Source organism: Lycorma delicatula, chromosome 8 (genome assembly GCF_047948215.1).
Source record: "Lycorma delicatula isolate Av1 chromosome 8, ASM4794821v1, whole genome shotgun sequence".
Classification (NCBI taxonomy): Eukaryota; Metazoa; Arthropoda; class Insecta; order Hemiptera; family Fulgoridae; genus Lycorma; species Lycorma delicatula.
The window spans coordinates 53,926,318-53,941,007 of record NC_134462.1 but is presented as its reverse complement, the minus strand read 5'-3'; the positions used below and the strand labels follow the sequence as shown (position 1 = coordinate 53,941,007).

The 14,690-nt window shown below is 28.3% G+C and overlaps 1 protein-coding gene across 3 annotated transcripts in view; it reads right to left on the bottom strand.

Moving 5' to 3' along the window:
• Nucleotides 1-14,690, bottom strand: part of LOC142328734 (uncharacterized) — a 56,880-nt gene that overhangs the window by 724 nt on the left and 41,466 nt on the right. For 2 of the 3 annotated variants that reach the window (XM_075372714.1, XM_075372712.1), the window contains 3 exons: nucleotides 10,216-10,465; nucleotides 4,564-4,904; nucleotides 2,206-2,397 (listed from right to left, as the gene is read on the bottom strand). In XM_075372714.1, coding sequence (XP_075228829.1) covers nucleotides 2,206-2,397; nucleotides 4,564-4,904; nucleotides 10,216-10,465 — 783 coding nt within the window. The remainder of the gene's footprint in view (nucleotides 1-2,205; nucleotides 2,398-4,563; nucleotides 4,905-10,215; nucleotides 10,466-14,690) is intronic. The other variant, XM_075372715.1, reaches the window with a different exon arrangement.

Genomic DNA, 14,690 nt, shown 5'->3' with positions numbered 1-14,690 from the left:
ATTTATGTAATCGTAGATTAGGATAACAATGGGCTGAAAGTGATGACTGAAATCTGCTTCAGTTATGAATGAAGTATGAAAATAAATCAACTGTTAAATATGAAAATAAATTTTTTTCTTACAAGGGTAGACAGTCAGCCTTTAAAAGAGTTTATTAATTTCCTTCTGCAGGGTTATAGGAGAATGGAGTCCCTTTAAATCTATAAATTTAATATGAATTCAATATTCGCTGATTACTATTTTTTTTAATACAATTATTAACCTAAACATAGATTTTCATTTATAAGATTTGAAAAGATTTATTATAAAATTAATTTAATTTTCAGATTACTTATATTATAATCCAAAAATATTGTAATGGGTAGAGAAGCTTCCAAAAAGACAAAATGAAGAAAAAAAGAATCTAGAAGACATGACAAAGAGATTCTTTTTAGAAAAGGACTTATAGAAAATCATAAAAGGTGCAGACAATGGAAATGACTACATTTGAACAATCAAAAGGATGAATCAGGTATTGGTACTGCATGTCAGAAGATATAAAAATACTGCTGGGAGCCAGTGGAGTGACAGTTTTTTCAAGTTCAAGTTAATTTCAGTGTGCAATAAAAATGACCACAGTGTGCAGGAGCATTCGGAGTAAGTTTTTGGTAACAAACAAGTAAAGATTGCACCATGAGTATTCACTTTTGGGCAGTGGTTGAAAACAAGAAGCTGTTTGGTGAACTTGTGAGCAGGGATGAAGTGGCGTAGTTCTTTTTTAAACAGTAAAAGTGAATTATATGTAACTAACTCAATATTAGTCTAAATCAAAATTGTGCCTTGGTATTTATAATTTAATTGTTATTAAATTAATTTTGTATTTGAATTGCTATTCTGTATAAGTTATTTAAGATTTATATGAAAGGATTTCATATTTAAACCTCAATATCCTTGTCGAACTGCAAATACTCAACAATATATGTTTTGCTTGTATTTTTTTATAATCATCATCCTATATAAGGATTCTAAAATTTATAGAGAAAATTAAAATAAATTTATTTATTTACATTTTATTTAAACAGTAAAAATGAGTAATATTTACTTGAATAAAGCACAATTATTACTATTAAGTAAATTATTACAATTATTACTTAAGTTTTAAGTAAATCAAAATTGTACCTTGGTATTTATAATTTAATTGTTATTTAAGAGTAAAAAATCGTATTTATAAGAAATCCTTTCATGTGCTACTTCTCAATATCCTTGTTGAACCACAAACACTCAACAATATTTATGTATTTTTATAATCATCATCCTATGATGATTAGCAGGCGTAGAGAAAAGTAAAATAAATTTATTTATTTACATTTTTCAACTTTCATAAAATAAAAGAATTAAGTAAAAGTGAATAAACATTTTTTGTTTATTTGTTAATCCTTCATTCCTCATGTGACCTCTATTCCCACAGTTTCAAAAAGATTTTTTGTTAATAATTGTTATATTTAAATAAAATAATAATCAATATACATGAAATTCATATAATTTTTTCCCCAGATTCTTATTACAAATAGTAGTGGTATATAATAAAAAATCATTATATGAAATATTTTCCATAAGTATAAGGTTAAATTAAGTTATTTAGTTATGTGAAACTCAAGAGTATGAAAACAATCATTTGATAAAATATTGTTTATTCATATAATACTGTATAATTTCAAATAAAGTTACTACTAAGGAAAACAGATGTATATACTGAGAGAACAGTTATTGTGGAGAATATTTAAATATATAATTAATAAATGTATAATTTTATGTTAACGTATATCATTTGCAGGAGATGCTAGGAAGTACTTTATCTTAAACAGCCATAGTACTTTCTCTTCATTTATACATTCGTGTACTGCAGTCATTTAAAATAGAAAATGCCAAAGCGATATTGTGGAGTAAATATCCCAAAATAGTATTAAACTTAAGTTCAAAATAAAACACATTTAAATGATGCCGTAATCCTAATATTACTTACAATTTTTACCATTATCCAACTTTCTACTAGAAGCACCATACTTTGTAAGGTGCTATAAATATTTTGCATTTTCATGTGTAAATGATATTATCTATGTTTTGGTTATTTCCAATTTAATTGGGCCTATTTCTTCAAATTAAAATTATAATAATTAACAATTACTGATTGTCACAATTTCATTCTAATTTTACTAACTAACTTACCTAATACTGGTCCAAAAGACAGCAAACAGATGCCATTAAGTACAGCTTGTAAACCTGAAGCAGAAGGTAACTTCTCTAATGGAACATGATTTGGTACAACTAATGCACGATATACTGAAAGGAATCCTCTTCCTATACCAATCCCTATGAATACCAGTATAGATAAGACATCTGATTTTACTATTGTCAGACCTGAAAAGTAAACATTATTTAATATTAATATTATTATAAATATATATTTTTAACATAAAGCATTTAGACTGACAAATTTTCTAGTATTTTATAGTACTAGATATAGAATTTGATTAAAAAATTTCATGTCATTTTTAAATTTTAAATTACTTTAATATTTCTATTTGCTTCAAAATTGTTAAATTTTGATAAAATTGCATACTTGAAATAATAAACAGTATTTACTACGGTTATGAATTATGGTACAGCTATGACATCAAAACATCCAAATGGAATCAAGACTGAAAGAAGCACAAAGTCATTTGGTAATGGTGCAGTTTCCATATACATTACTACTAACATTAAACATTAATGGTTTAACATTATACCCTGCATGACACTGCAACCACACTTTACTAACCAGGCATGACCACTATGACATTTTTTCTTAAACTGAGACACAAAAAAATGTTTAGTGACTGTTGAAAAAATTAAATAAAAATCACTGTTTATACTGAAAGCTGTACACTATTTCAGTGATATGTTTACGACTAGAAAAACATTGGCGCAAAGTATGTTTTATTATGGAGAGTAATTTAAAGAAGACAAATTCCAAAAAAAAGGCATATTTTTTTCAAATACTACATAAACTTTTTCCAACAACATAAACCTTGTGACCAAACAAACTTTGCATTCTTTCTTTTCTGCGCTCAGTAAGTAAAGTAGTTTTAATATTTAAGAAAAGTCTATTAAAATCTATACATCAATGTTTTTCTTCTCAAAGATCCATATTTACAAAAGAAGTAAAAGAAAATACATATTTTAAGTAAAGAAGTTTTTTGGAATACATTTAATTACTCAAGGCCAACATCCATTTTTTTACTATGAAACTGCTTTCTCCCACTTCATCCAGACTGCTGCCCAAAGTAACCAGCACTAGCATTTTAAATGTCTCCACTCAGATGCAAGAACATACTATTTTAATTATTTTTAAATAAGCTTGTCTTATATATCAAATTTATTTTAATATAAAATTTTTAAAATTCACTTCATAATTGATTTTAAGTTCATGTTATAGTCTCTAAAGATGGTAACAAAAGTTTTCAAAAACATAAGTTTTTAAAACATTATATAAAAATAAATTTGGTTTGGTTTGTCATTAAAAATTAAATACTTTAGAAAAACTGAACATCTTTACTATCTTTTCAAATTATTGAAACTTAATGTGCCGAATTATGTATTTCTCCTTCTTGACACTTCCATCATGGGTATTGGATGCTAATCATCAATGATGATAATTAGAACCCCAGAAAATTAGTAATGAGTCTGTTAATTTAGAGATAGTTTAAAAATTATAGCTACAATCACCAAATGAATAAGGAGTGCAGTTTATGGGCTCCAAGTCAACAAAACTGAATAAGATATCAGAAGACTTCCAGAATAATGTTCATATTAGTGAATTGTACTATAAAAATGAAATCAGCTTTTTCTCATTATAATAACTTTTTTAGGGAGAAGAACATAAGCATCTTCAGAAAATGCTTTTCTCTCTCTCTCTCTCTCTCTCTCTCTCGCTCTCTCTCACTCAATCACTCTCTCTATCTCTGTCTCACTCTCTGATAATGGAATGCAGTATTACCTCAAAATTTTTGTCAGAAATTTAATAAAAACCAAAGAAGTTTAGTTTAACAAGTTTCATCAACAAATTAATTGGGTGGGTTGATTTGAATAATACATATTATGTTTATTGTGTAAAACTAATAATATATTAATTTTATTGATATTTTTCCTTAATCTCTTATAAAAGTTTATTTAAACGATGATAAATTTTTAAGAATGAAGGATGACTTGGAACAGGCTTTTCTATGAAAAGTAATAAGACTGTATCAACTGCTATTGTCATTAACCACTAATAGATGGCAACAACTCCAGCCAACATTGTTTCATTTTTCATGATGTAAAGCAACTGCTTTATTAAACATGGTTTTGACTAGTGGTATTTTATCAGTACTTCACAATTTTCAACTTCCAGAATGGTATTTCCTGGGATTTTCAAGGTTTGTAGAACCATTAAGTTACAAAGGATACAGTTTATTGTCTTACAACCAAAAAATTAAATAATTTTTATTAAATGTATTGGAAAAATGTTCAAAGTTGAGTATTATTATTTAAAATTATTGTACTTACAATATCTGAAAAATATAAGAATGCATAAACTTAATAGAAATAAATATCTCGCTGGAAGTTTAGTCTTTCTACCAATGAATGGACAAGTAATTCTAGTTAAAATATCTGCTATACCAATAATGCTCATCATTTTTGCTGTTTTTTGTGTGTTGTAACCTAAATCTCCTAAGATAAATGGTGTCATCAATGTAAAATTCATTTCAGCTGCAAATGAAATTGCCATACCAATCCAAATATTTCTGAAAATTGGTTCTTGTAATAGATCAAGATCAAAAAATTGTACTACACGACTTTTCCATCCTTTTTTAACTGCTTCATCTTCTCTCGATTCTTTTTCTATCCTAGAAATAGAAAAAACATCAGTTATTATTAACAAGCTGAATCTCAAAACAAACAAGGTAAGCGACGACAAACATTGTAAAAAAAAATCAAAATAACTAAGATTTTCAGATCTTTGTTGTGTTAATACTGCTAACTACAATATTATAACCACACAAACATAATCAGAAGTTAATTCATAAGGCAAAGGAATGAGGTCTTCTTGGTTAACATCTGAAGTCAGATTTTTATATGAGAGATAAAAGTATTTAAAATTAGTATACATGTACAACGTAATACAAATTTCATACTATTTACTAAAATTATAAATGGCTTTATATAATCATGTTAGTAAATTAAACAGGTAATATTTATATTTTAATGACATTACATATTATAGTTTCTTTTAGCCTTCATGTGTTCATTTAAGTTTATCCAAAACCCCTTCCTTGCAAACAATCTTATTTAGTATAACAGCAGATTATGACTACGTTAATCCAATTTTTTCCTGATTGTGTTCGAATTCCCTTGTAAATGGTTTTTTTTAAAACAAATTTTTAATCAGTGATAATATAATGGTTGATTTATTTTTCTTTTTGTGAGACTTTCTAAGACTGAAATAACAGAATTTGAAAAATAGATATTTTAATCTGCTACAAAACAACTTTGACTGAATGATGTCATTGCCAAAGTACTGAAGATGACCTCTGGTAAAGCCCATAACGGTTAGGTACAGAGGGGGTGGCATGGCAACCGAAACTGTCACATGAAGGTTGTCTTTCCCTATGGGGTCAGGATGTTATTAGTCAATAAGAATAAAATAAAAAAATAGCTATTTTTTTATTTTATTCTTAATCTTATATATTAATTATAAATTCTGCTATATTCTCCTTCAAATACAGTCCAGTTAACAATAACAAAAATAATAGTGAGAAACTCTTTTGTGAACTCTCGACATCATTAACTCATTCTGGTTGTGGGACAAGGAAACTGTACACTTTCCACATTTATATTTTCTAAGTTGTTTACTTATTTCTGATGCTTACCATTTAAAAAATTTATTCACAGATTGTTAACTTTTTTTTAGAACAAAATGTAAACATTTTCAGAAAATCATAACTTTTTCTTGCTACAATAATTGTTTATACTGATCATAAGCTCTCTTGGAATGATAATGTTAATTATAAAAAATAAACTCCTTTTTCAAAATTGAAAAGTTCAAATTTCTGCCTTCTTCAGTTTTAATTTTATACTTTCTATGTTCATCCAATAGCTACAATAAATTTCTTGTTATGCAAGGTTCTCTAATTAAAGTCTCCTCTCCTGCCTTAATAAAAAATTACAAGATGGTATTAAGCAAAAAATATTTTATTATAGTAATTTTTACAAAATTAAGAAAACAATAAACTAAACCTTATTTCTAAAATAAGTATGTATTGATTATTAACTTAGTTAAATTAGATTTAGTCAGAAGAATGGTAGGATACTTAATGTCAAAATCAAATCAGAAAATTGCAATTTTTCTCCCAATCTTAGACAAGTTTTCATCTATGAATGAATGCATATTTTACTTACGAATTGCAGTCAGCATACAGCCAATTAATTATTAGCATATCATCACAGTTTTCATCTATGAATGAATGCATATTTTACTTACGAATTGCAGTCCGCATACAGCCAATTAATTGTTAGCATATCATCACAAAAGCAGCACCAATTAATTAAAGACACACTTTCACTTTTACTTTATTTTATTTTTTTATTCTTATATTTGATTACTTCTGACACCATGATGCTTTAACAATGTTACATTACGCTTACAATTATAAAATTTAATCGATTTTACAATGTATTAAATTCCAAAAAAAACGGCTCAGAGGACCAAATTTATGTTTTGATTATTAACTTAGTTAAATTAGATTTAGGCAGAAGAATGATAGGTTATATTTATAAATTTTATTTTTTATTTAAAAAGTTAATAAAACAAAAAGAAATTGGTAAAATATGTGTTTTTATAAAATTGTTTAATTCACTTAGCAAATACATATAGTAATTCAATAATCACATTAAATGAAAATATTGAATTTTTTTGTATCAATTTTTGCCTTGCTACTTTCTTTTTCTTCTACTTCTCTATTAAAATCAATCGATATACAATTAATTAAACACCCATCTCAGCAGCGTTTATTCTGTCAGCACGGTATACCCAACTTCATCTTCCTCTTAACCCAGCCATTCTCCAATATTCTCACTGTAAGCTTTAAATTTTCCTGCACCTTTAAAAAGTATTACTATAATCAACTTCTTTAATTTCACTGAGGTTTTTTTCACTATTATCCTCAGTTTGCAAGAGTTTTTGCTAATTAGCTCTTGCTTTTTATACCTCTTTTCAATAGCAGTCTGTTAAATGAAGGCACAATTTTTGAATTTACTACACTAAACAGTTTGAAATTAAAATCATAAATGGTAAATTCTAAGGATCCATTCACAAAAGATAAAAATCCAAAATTTGCTTTGCCATAAGCAATCATACTTAGATATAAGAAAACAAGGATTTAAAATTGAAGGACAATTGTACATGCCCTTCATGTAGCAACGTGATAATACCTTCCTTGAATTAAGCATTACCACGGTTGTGTCTAAGTAAACTGTTCTTTGTCCTCAGACCACATGCAATAAAACAAACCCATCAAAAGTACAGGCTAAACTGACATTTTTTTAATTTTAGTATTGAACCCTTAGCCATGTTTACCCAAGTATTTTAAGGACATGTACAAGTACACAAGAACAAGAGGAACTGCTAGAGCTTTGCCAGGAATTGAACCAGAGACCAAAAGATCTAAAAATAAAAATCTGTACATTGTTTCTGCCTTCTGCTTTTTGAACGTAAGTTGTTTGAAAACTTTTCATGTTTACTCTTCAACTCAGCTCATTATTTGGTAAAGTTTATTTTGTACTTGCAAATGATCCTGTCATGTATTATTTTTTATTAAATTTTCACTAGATCTAGTTATCTCAACTTAAAAATTATTCATAGAAATCCATGATTTAGTTTTTATTTCTTGTGTTACATTTGGTTTAAATTTTTCAAATGAAATATTCCTTTCATTAGAAATGACCTTAAGAACTGCCAATTTTCATGGCTACTAATTCTTTTTTTTTTTTCAAAGAGACTGTTTTAACTTTGCCACGTTGTTTGCATATAATCAAACCAACTAACAAAATTGTGTACAAAAATACCCTGTCCTTAATTCTTACAGGTTACTTTTATTTTGAAAAGTACTTTCTGAAAATTCAGAAAAAATTTATAAAACTAACTGACTACTCTTCACTTATGTAAATCAAAACAAGAAAAGTTAAAGCCAAAGGTTTTATAAAACAAAGAACTTCTTACTCTCTAATTTTTACTTTGCACTCTTCCATTTTTCAAATTTTTCACTTCTACTTAGAAAAAAAAATGAAAATAACCAAAAAAAGGAAAAAGTTGAAAAGTCCTTTCAAAAACCACGTCCTAGCTGATCTATGCCCTGGTAGCCAACATGCTGCAAACAACAATTCAACTGAAAGACTACTCATTTATATAAATCAATTTTAGTTCTGAAAATTATTTAAATATAAATATTTCAGACAGAAACATAGAATGCCAATAAGATATAAATTATGAGCATCTGAACTGTGACCATAATAATTAAACAACTCAGTAAATACTTGTATATTACACAAATGAACATTTCAGTAACTACTATGGTGTGAAGTTCACCACAATTACATTCTATTATATTTAAAAGCCTATCAAATAAAGCTCATATTTATACACATAGAAAAAGATTAGTCAAATAAACAGAATTTCAAAAAAAATTGAATTAAAATTTACAATTTTTATCTGGTATGCTACAAAATTATATAAATGTACAATATTACAATTTATAACTAATAATAAGAAAATTCAGTATAAAAAATCTAAAATTAATGGAATTTACTGAATAAGAATCACAAATCATTTAAACAATCTATTTACAAATAACCTATTTGCTGAAAGATTCTAAATCATGATGTGTATCAGATAGATTAGGTGCACATTCACTCACAAACACTACATTCAACAACAAAATCAATCTTTGCAAATCACCTCATAGAAAACAGGAATACATACAAAATATTAACTACAATATACTCAGCAAATAAAACAAACCATGATTCTCAACTCACTTGAACAATAAGAAATTTATAATCATACTACATTTGCAAAAACAACATACAAATGGACAAAATACAACACAGATAAAATATACTTTACAACCATATGCTAATAGAGGTTTTGTAACAATTTCAAAACAGTCACCATTGACTTCGTCAATTCATTATAGTTTCTTTAATTTTAATTCATTTAATTAAACAAAAAAAAAGAAAAAGTACAGGGCCATTGAAAAATGTTGCAGGAATTTTTTTTAGACATTCACTAACTCAAAAGTTTTTTTACATACCTTAGAATGTTTCAATATGAGCTCTGTTGGTCGCTCTGCAAATATCCAGCCGATAATTGACTTCTGCCCAGGTCTGCTGAATCATTGTAAAGGTAACTGTGATCTTAAATGTTTTGGCATAATTGTAGGATGTGGGAATCTCAGTGGCCAAATGAAATTATTGAGTATGTCAGAGATTCCCCAAAAATAAACGTGTGGTGCGGTTTGATGTCTGATCTTGTGATTGATTCATTCTTTTTTCATGAGCCTACTATCACAGCGAATGTTTATTTAGACATGCTACAACTGAACATTTTCCCGCAAATTGACCAAATTGAACAAGAAAGTAATGTTGTTGTAATATTTCAACAAGATTGTGTACCACCATACTTTAAGTGTTCGACGCGCTCTCAATGAAAGATTCCCTAATTTTTGGATTGGTAGGGCCAGTCCTGTGCTTTGGTCTCTGAGAAGCCCAGATTTGACACTCCCTTTTTCTATGGGAATAAATTAAAAACATCGTCTACAGTGAAGAAATCAGGGATGTTTAAGACAACAGATCACTGTTGCTATTGCCACAGTTACACACCTGTGATGATCCAGTGGACATCGCAGAAGTCTGGCAGAAGTTGATTATTGGCTAGATGTTTGCAACGCAACTCACGAAGCCCATATTGAAACATTCTAAGACATTTTAAAAAATATTTTGAGTTGGTGAATTTTTTTAAAAAATACTAGTTTGATTATCGCTAGTAGTTTCTGAGATATAACTTTTTTAAACTGCTATAATCTTTTTCAAGGAATCTGTATAACCACATTTTTTCATGCTATTCAATGAATGTACTGAAAAGAATGTACATTAAATACTTACGTTATTTTTTCATGGTAGTTATTTTCATTATTTTCTATGAACGCAGTTGTTTCTGATTCATCGGATTTATTCGCTTCATACAACTGACATTTAACTTTCATCTTATCAGTTTCTTTATTTGGATCATCAGATTGCTTATTAACTGCATTACATATATTAACATTTACGACACTATTAGTCGACAATTTGCTGGCATCAAGTAGAATATTTAGTGAATGTAATGATCTTGATTTTTCAGGAACACTTCTAACTTCCTAACAATTCAGTGTCATTAGAGTATGATATTTATACACTTATTTTAGTTTATATAATATTATAAAAAGAGAAAGATTTCAGTACAACTCAGTATTTAACATATTTTTGTTTTTGTTAGATAATTATACAATATCATTACAATTACTGAACATATATATATTGAAATTAAACAAACAATATAATTGTATTGTGATTCACAGTAAAATTTTTTAAGAAACAAAAATCATTGGGGTTATCAAAAAAATGTCTGCTTTATAAAAAAAAAACTTTTTTCCCATTTTGTTTGGAAGGGTTTTAAAAAATAATAATTCTCATTAAGACCATAATCTCAGTTTGCTAGTAGAAAGTAAAATTAAATTTGAGTATTCAAGAGAGTTTAGTGAACTTACAATTAATTAAATACACTAAAAAATATAGTAAATATATTATTAAATTATCAATATATTTATCATCTTAACCAGCCATTAAATACACAGAGTGATCACAAATCAGCACATTTTAGGTGTTAATAAAAAAATAACAAAGCAATATACTTACAATCATTTTTTATTTTTGAACAGGGCATTTCAAACAGTTTTTTGCAACACTGATTAACTTGAAACAAGTTCCACAGGAGTTCCTTTCATGGCATGTAAAATGTTTAGACAATATTCAATTTCACACTAAACATTACAAAGAATATCTGTAGTTATTCAATTAATTACACCTTCGATTCTGACAACTTTGATGTTGACAACTTTCATTACATACATACTACTTTAACAAACTCCCAAAGAAAGAAATTTAGTAACATAACATCTGAGGACTGAGGTGGCTAGGGAATTGATCTATCATGGCCAATCCAACATTGTGTAAATTGTTTATGTAGATAGTCCTATCATGTAAACCCCATTGTGCTGGTGCGCCTACTTGTTGGAAGTAAACGTTAGGTTGCTGAAGTTCAATTTGTGGTACTGCATACTCCTATAACATTCTGCACAACTAGCAGTAGTAACCATTGGTTCACAAAAGACAAATGATCCAATCACTTTATAAGCAGTTAACGCACATCAACTTCAATTCTGGGGTTATCACATTGTGTTTGTCAAATGGCAAGATGGTTTTCACTACTCCCAAATCCGACAATATGATGGTTAACATAGAAGGTAGCCTCATTAAAGAAGATTACTTTTTCTATAAATGCATTATCTTCGTTCACTACTCAAGAATGTCCATGGCAAAATTATAACGGCATCATCTTCATTTGAATGCACCAACTGAATTTTATATGCATGAAGCATATGCTTGTGCACTTCTGTAGAACCTTCAGAATTTTTGATTGTGGTATTCCCAGTTCTAAACTCACACGACAAGTCAATTTACCCAGGCTTCTCTGAAAGGTTTCTCTTACTCGATCCCCAACTTCCTCAGACACAGATGGTCTGCCAACACCTTTTCTGCGTACTACACTACCTGTATCCTTAAACTGTTGATACCAACATTTATTAGAGTCCTTATTAGAAGATCATGGCCATACTCTAAATGAAAATATCTATGAACAGTAATAACAGACCCGCTTTCATGAAACCATAGTACGCACATTTCTTTCTCCTGTATGGTAGCCATTATTCAACTGACAATTCTCCTCATGTCAATGTAATTCTACACTAATGTTTGAAAAAAATCAAAATGTGCTACATTGCTTTGTTCATTTTTTATTAACCTGTAAAATGCACTGAAAAAAGTATGTTTTCCCTTCATTATCCATTGCCATTAAAAATGTTAATGCGAATAATCAATAACGTAACTCGATCTCATCATTACATTCCTTTATGATGAAAAAAGAATACATTGCTCAAGCAAAGAGTTTGTTGATAACAATTAAACAAAAATCCAGTTTCATTATCGCTAAGTATGTCACTTATTTCATTGAAATGTGACAATAACAGCTTTAAATGTATTAATATCACTGCATTAACATCACTGACACCATGCAGACTTTATGTTCAATTAAATGTGTTGCTTTTTGAAGAATTAAAGCTAGCAATTAAATGCTTTGAATACATTTTTCCTATCATTCTCATCACTTTCAAAGCTTGAGTTTGAATAATGGTCCTAATTACAGGAAAACGTAGTTACAAATTTTCATCCAAGCCGGCATTTTTCATATGCCACAAAATCCATTTCCATAGCCCACACACAAGCTTCAAGCTTATGTGGTGATATATAAAAAAGAAAAAACACCACAGTTAAATTTATTATTATTATAAAAATTGTTAGTTTTCTTTGCCCTGTTTCTATTCAACCATTCATAAATTGCTGTAACTTTGTTTTTTATTTATTTTATAACACATTTGATGCAGTGTTATTTCACCATATAGTAAGGAATTTATATTTATTGTAATACCAATGAACTATTATTATTATTATTATTATTCTTTTACTTCAGCACTTAATGCTTCTTTCTAGACATTTTATCAAAATAAAGGTCGCACAATAAAGTTAACAAAATCAAATGAAAACATAAATTAAAAAAATTTTCAATCATTACGTTAGGTAAAAAAGATCATCAATTTACACAAATTGTGAGCAACAAAACCTAAATTAACATAAAATATTGCACAATACTATTACACACGAGGTGTGGCTATTAAATAACAAGACTAATGCTGCTACAGAAGAACTGCGCATGTGCCAAATTCATACAACTGACAGCTGTGTAGCATGAAGCCTTCTCTTTTGATTGTTGTCACTCCAGTTTTTGCAGACATATTAGTCTGGCCATAGCCTTCGTTTGGATAACATTTGTTTTTTTGTTTTACCAAAAAAAAGGTAAGTGTTTTATTAGAGCAAAGAATTGTTATGAAATTTCATATGAAACTTGGAAAAACCAGTACTGAAACTTATCTTTTATTAAAAAACAGTACATGGCAATGAATGTTTATAATGTGCGTGGGTTTTTGATTTGTTTAAGCATGTCCAAGACGACCAAGAAGACATTGAAGATGATGTTCGCCAGATCACCCTTCCATGTCAAAAACAGATTAAATATTGAAAAAATTGGTAATCTGATCTGATCTGACAATTGTTTAAATATTCGTGCAATTGCTGAAACTGTAGGAATTGATAAAAGATGCATAAGGCTAATTTTACATAACAATTTTAACAAGCAAAAAAGTGTGCGAAAATGGTGCTTAAAATTCTCACAATCGAACAAAAAGAAGCTCGTGAAAATGTTTGTTCTGACTCTTTGAATGCCACAAAAATTACCCAAACCTCTTGGAAAGTGTGATAACATGTGATGAATCTTGGTTTTTCACTTATGATCCAGAAACTAAGCATCAATCGAACTGAAAGCTAAATAACTCGAATAAGCAAATCAAAATTCAAAACGATGATGATTGTTTTTTCGATATTCATGAGATCTTTCATGTGTATCTTTCTCGATATTCATGTGTATCTTCACTGGGTTCCTGAAGGTTAAACTATTAATCAACATTACTACCTTGAAGTCCTTGGTCAACTCTGTGAAAAAATAAGAAAAAATGACCCAAATTGTGGAAGAACAAATCATGGGTTCTTCATCAGGACAATGCACCGGCTCACACTGCATTGTCTGTCAACATGTTTCAAGCCAAGTATAACATCCCAGTGTTAGTCCATCCACCTTATTCGCCTGACCTAGCACCATGCCAGAAGGGGATAATAACTAAATATGTATAAATTTAAAATAAAATATTTTACAGCATTAGTCTCATTATTTAATAGCCACACCTTGTATAGTAATCTATATCAAAGTGAGTTTGTAGAGAAAGTTTTTCGAGTGGTTGTGTTGTTAAGTTTTCTAGATACGTTAAATGGTAAAACTTTTAGACAAAAAATTGTACTGTAATTAATTAGATGAATAGAAGATATTTTCAATTTTTTTTTTTGCTGTCACTGCAAGGTGTTGTTATAAGAACAAAGGAATTTTACTAAAAGATTGTTATAGTATATAATATAAAGGCTGATATCATTCTGATAGAATTTAAGTATTTTTGCAAAAAATTAAGAAAATCAGTTGATTTTAAATAAAAATAATGCTTAAAATGTGAAATAGAATAATCATGTGAAACCAAATTTTTATAAAAACTGTTCTGAAAAAAAAAAAAAAGAAGAAAAAAGCTTATTCATCTATTCTTTAAATTTAGACGTTTGTAGTTAGTGCCAAACTAAGGATTTGTAGGTTACTGTTAGAAGTT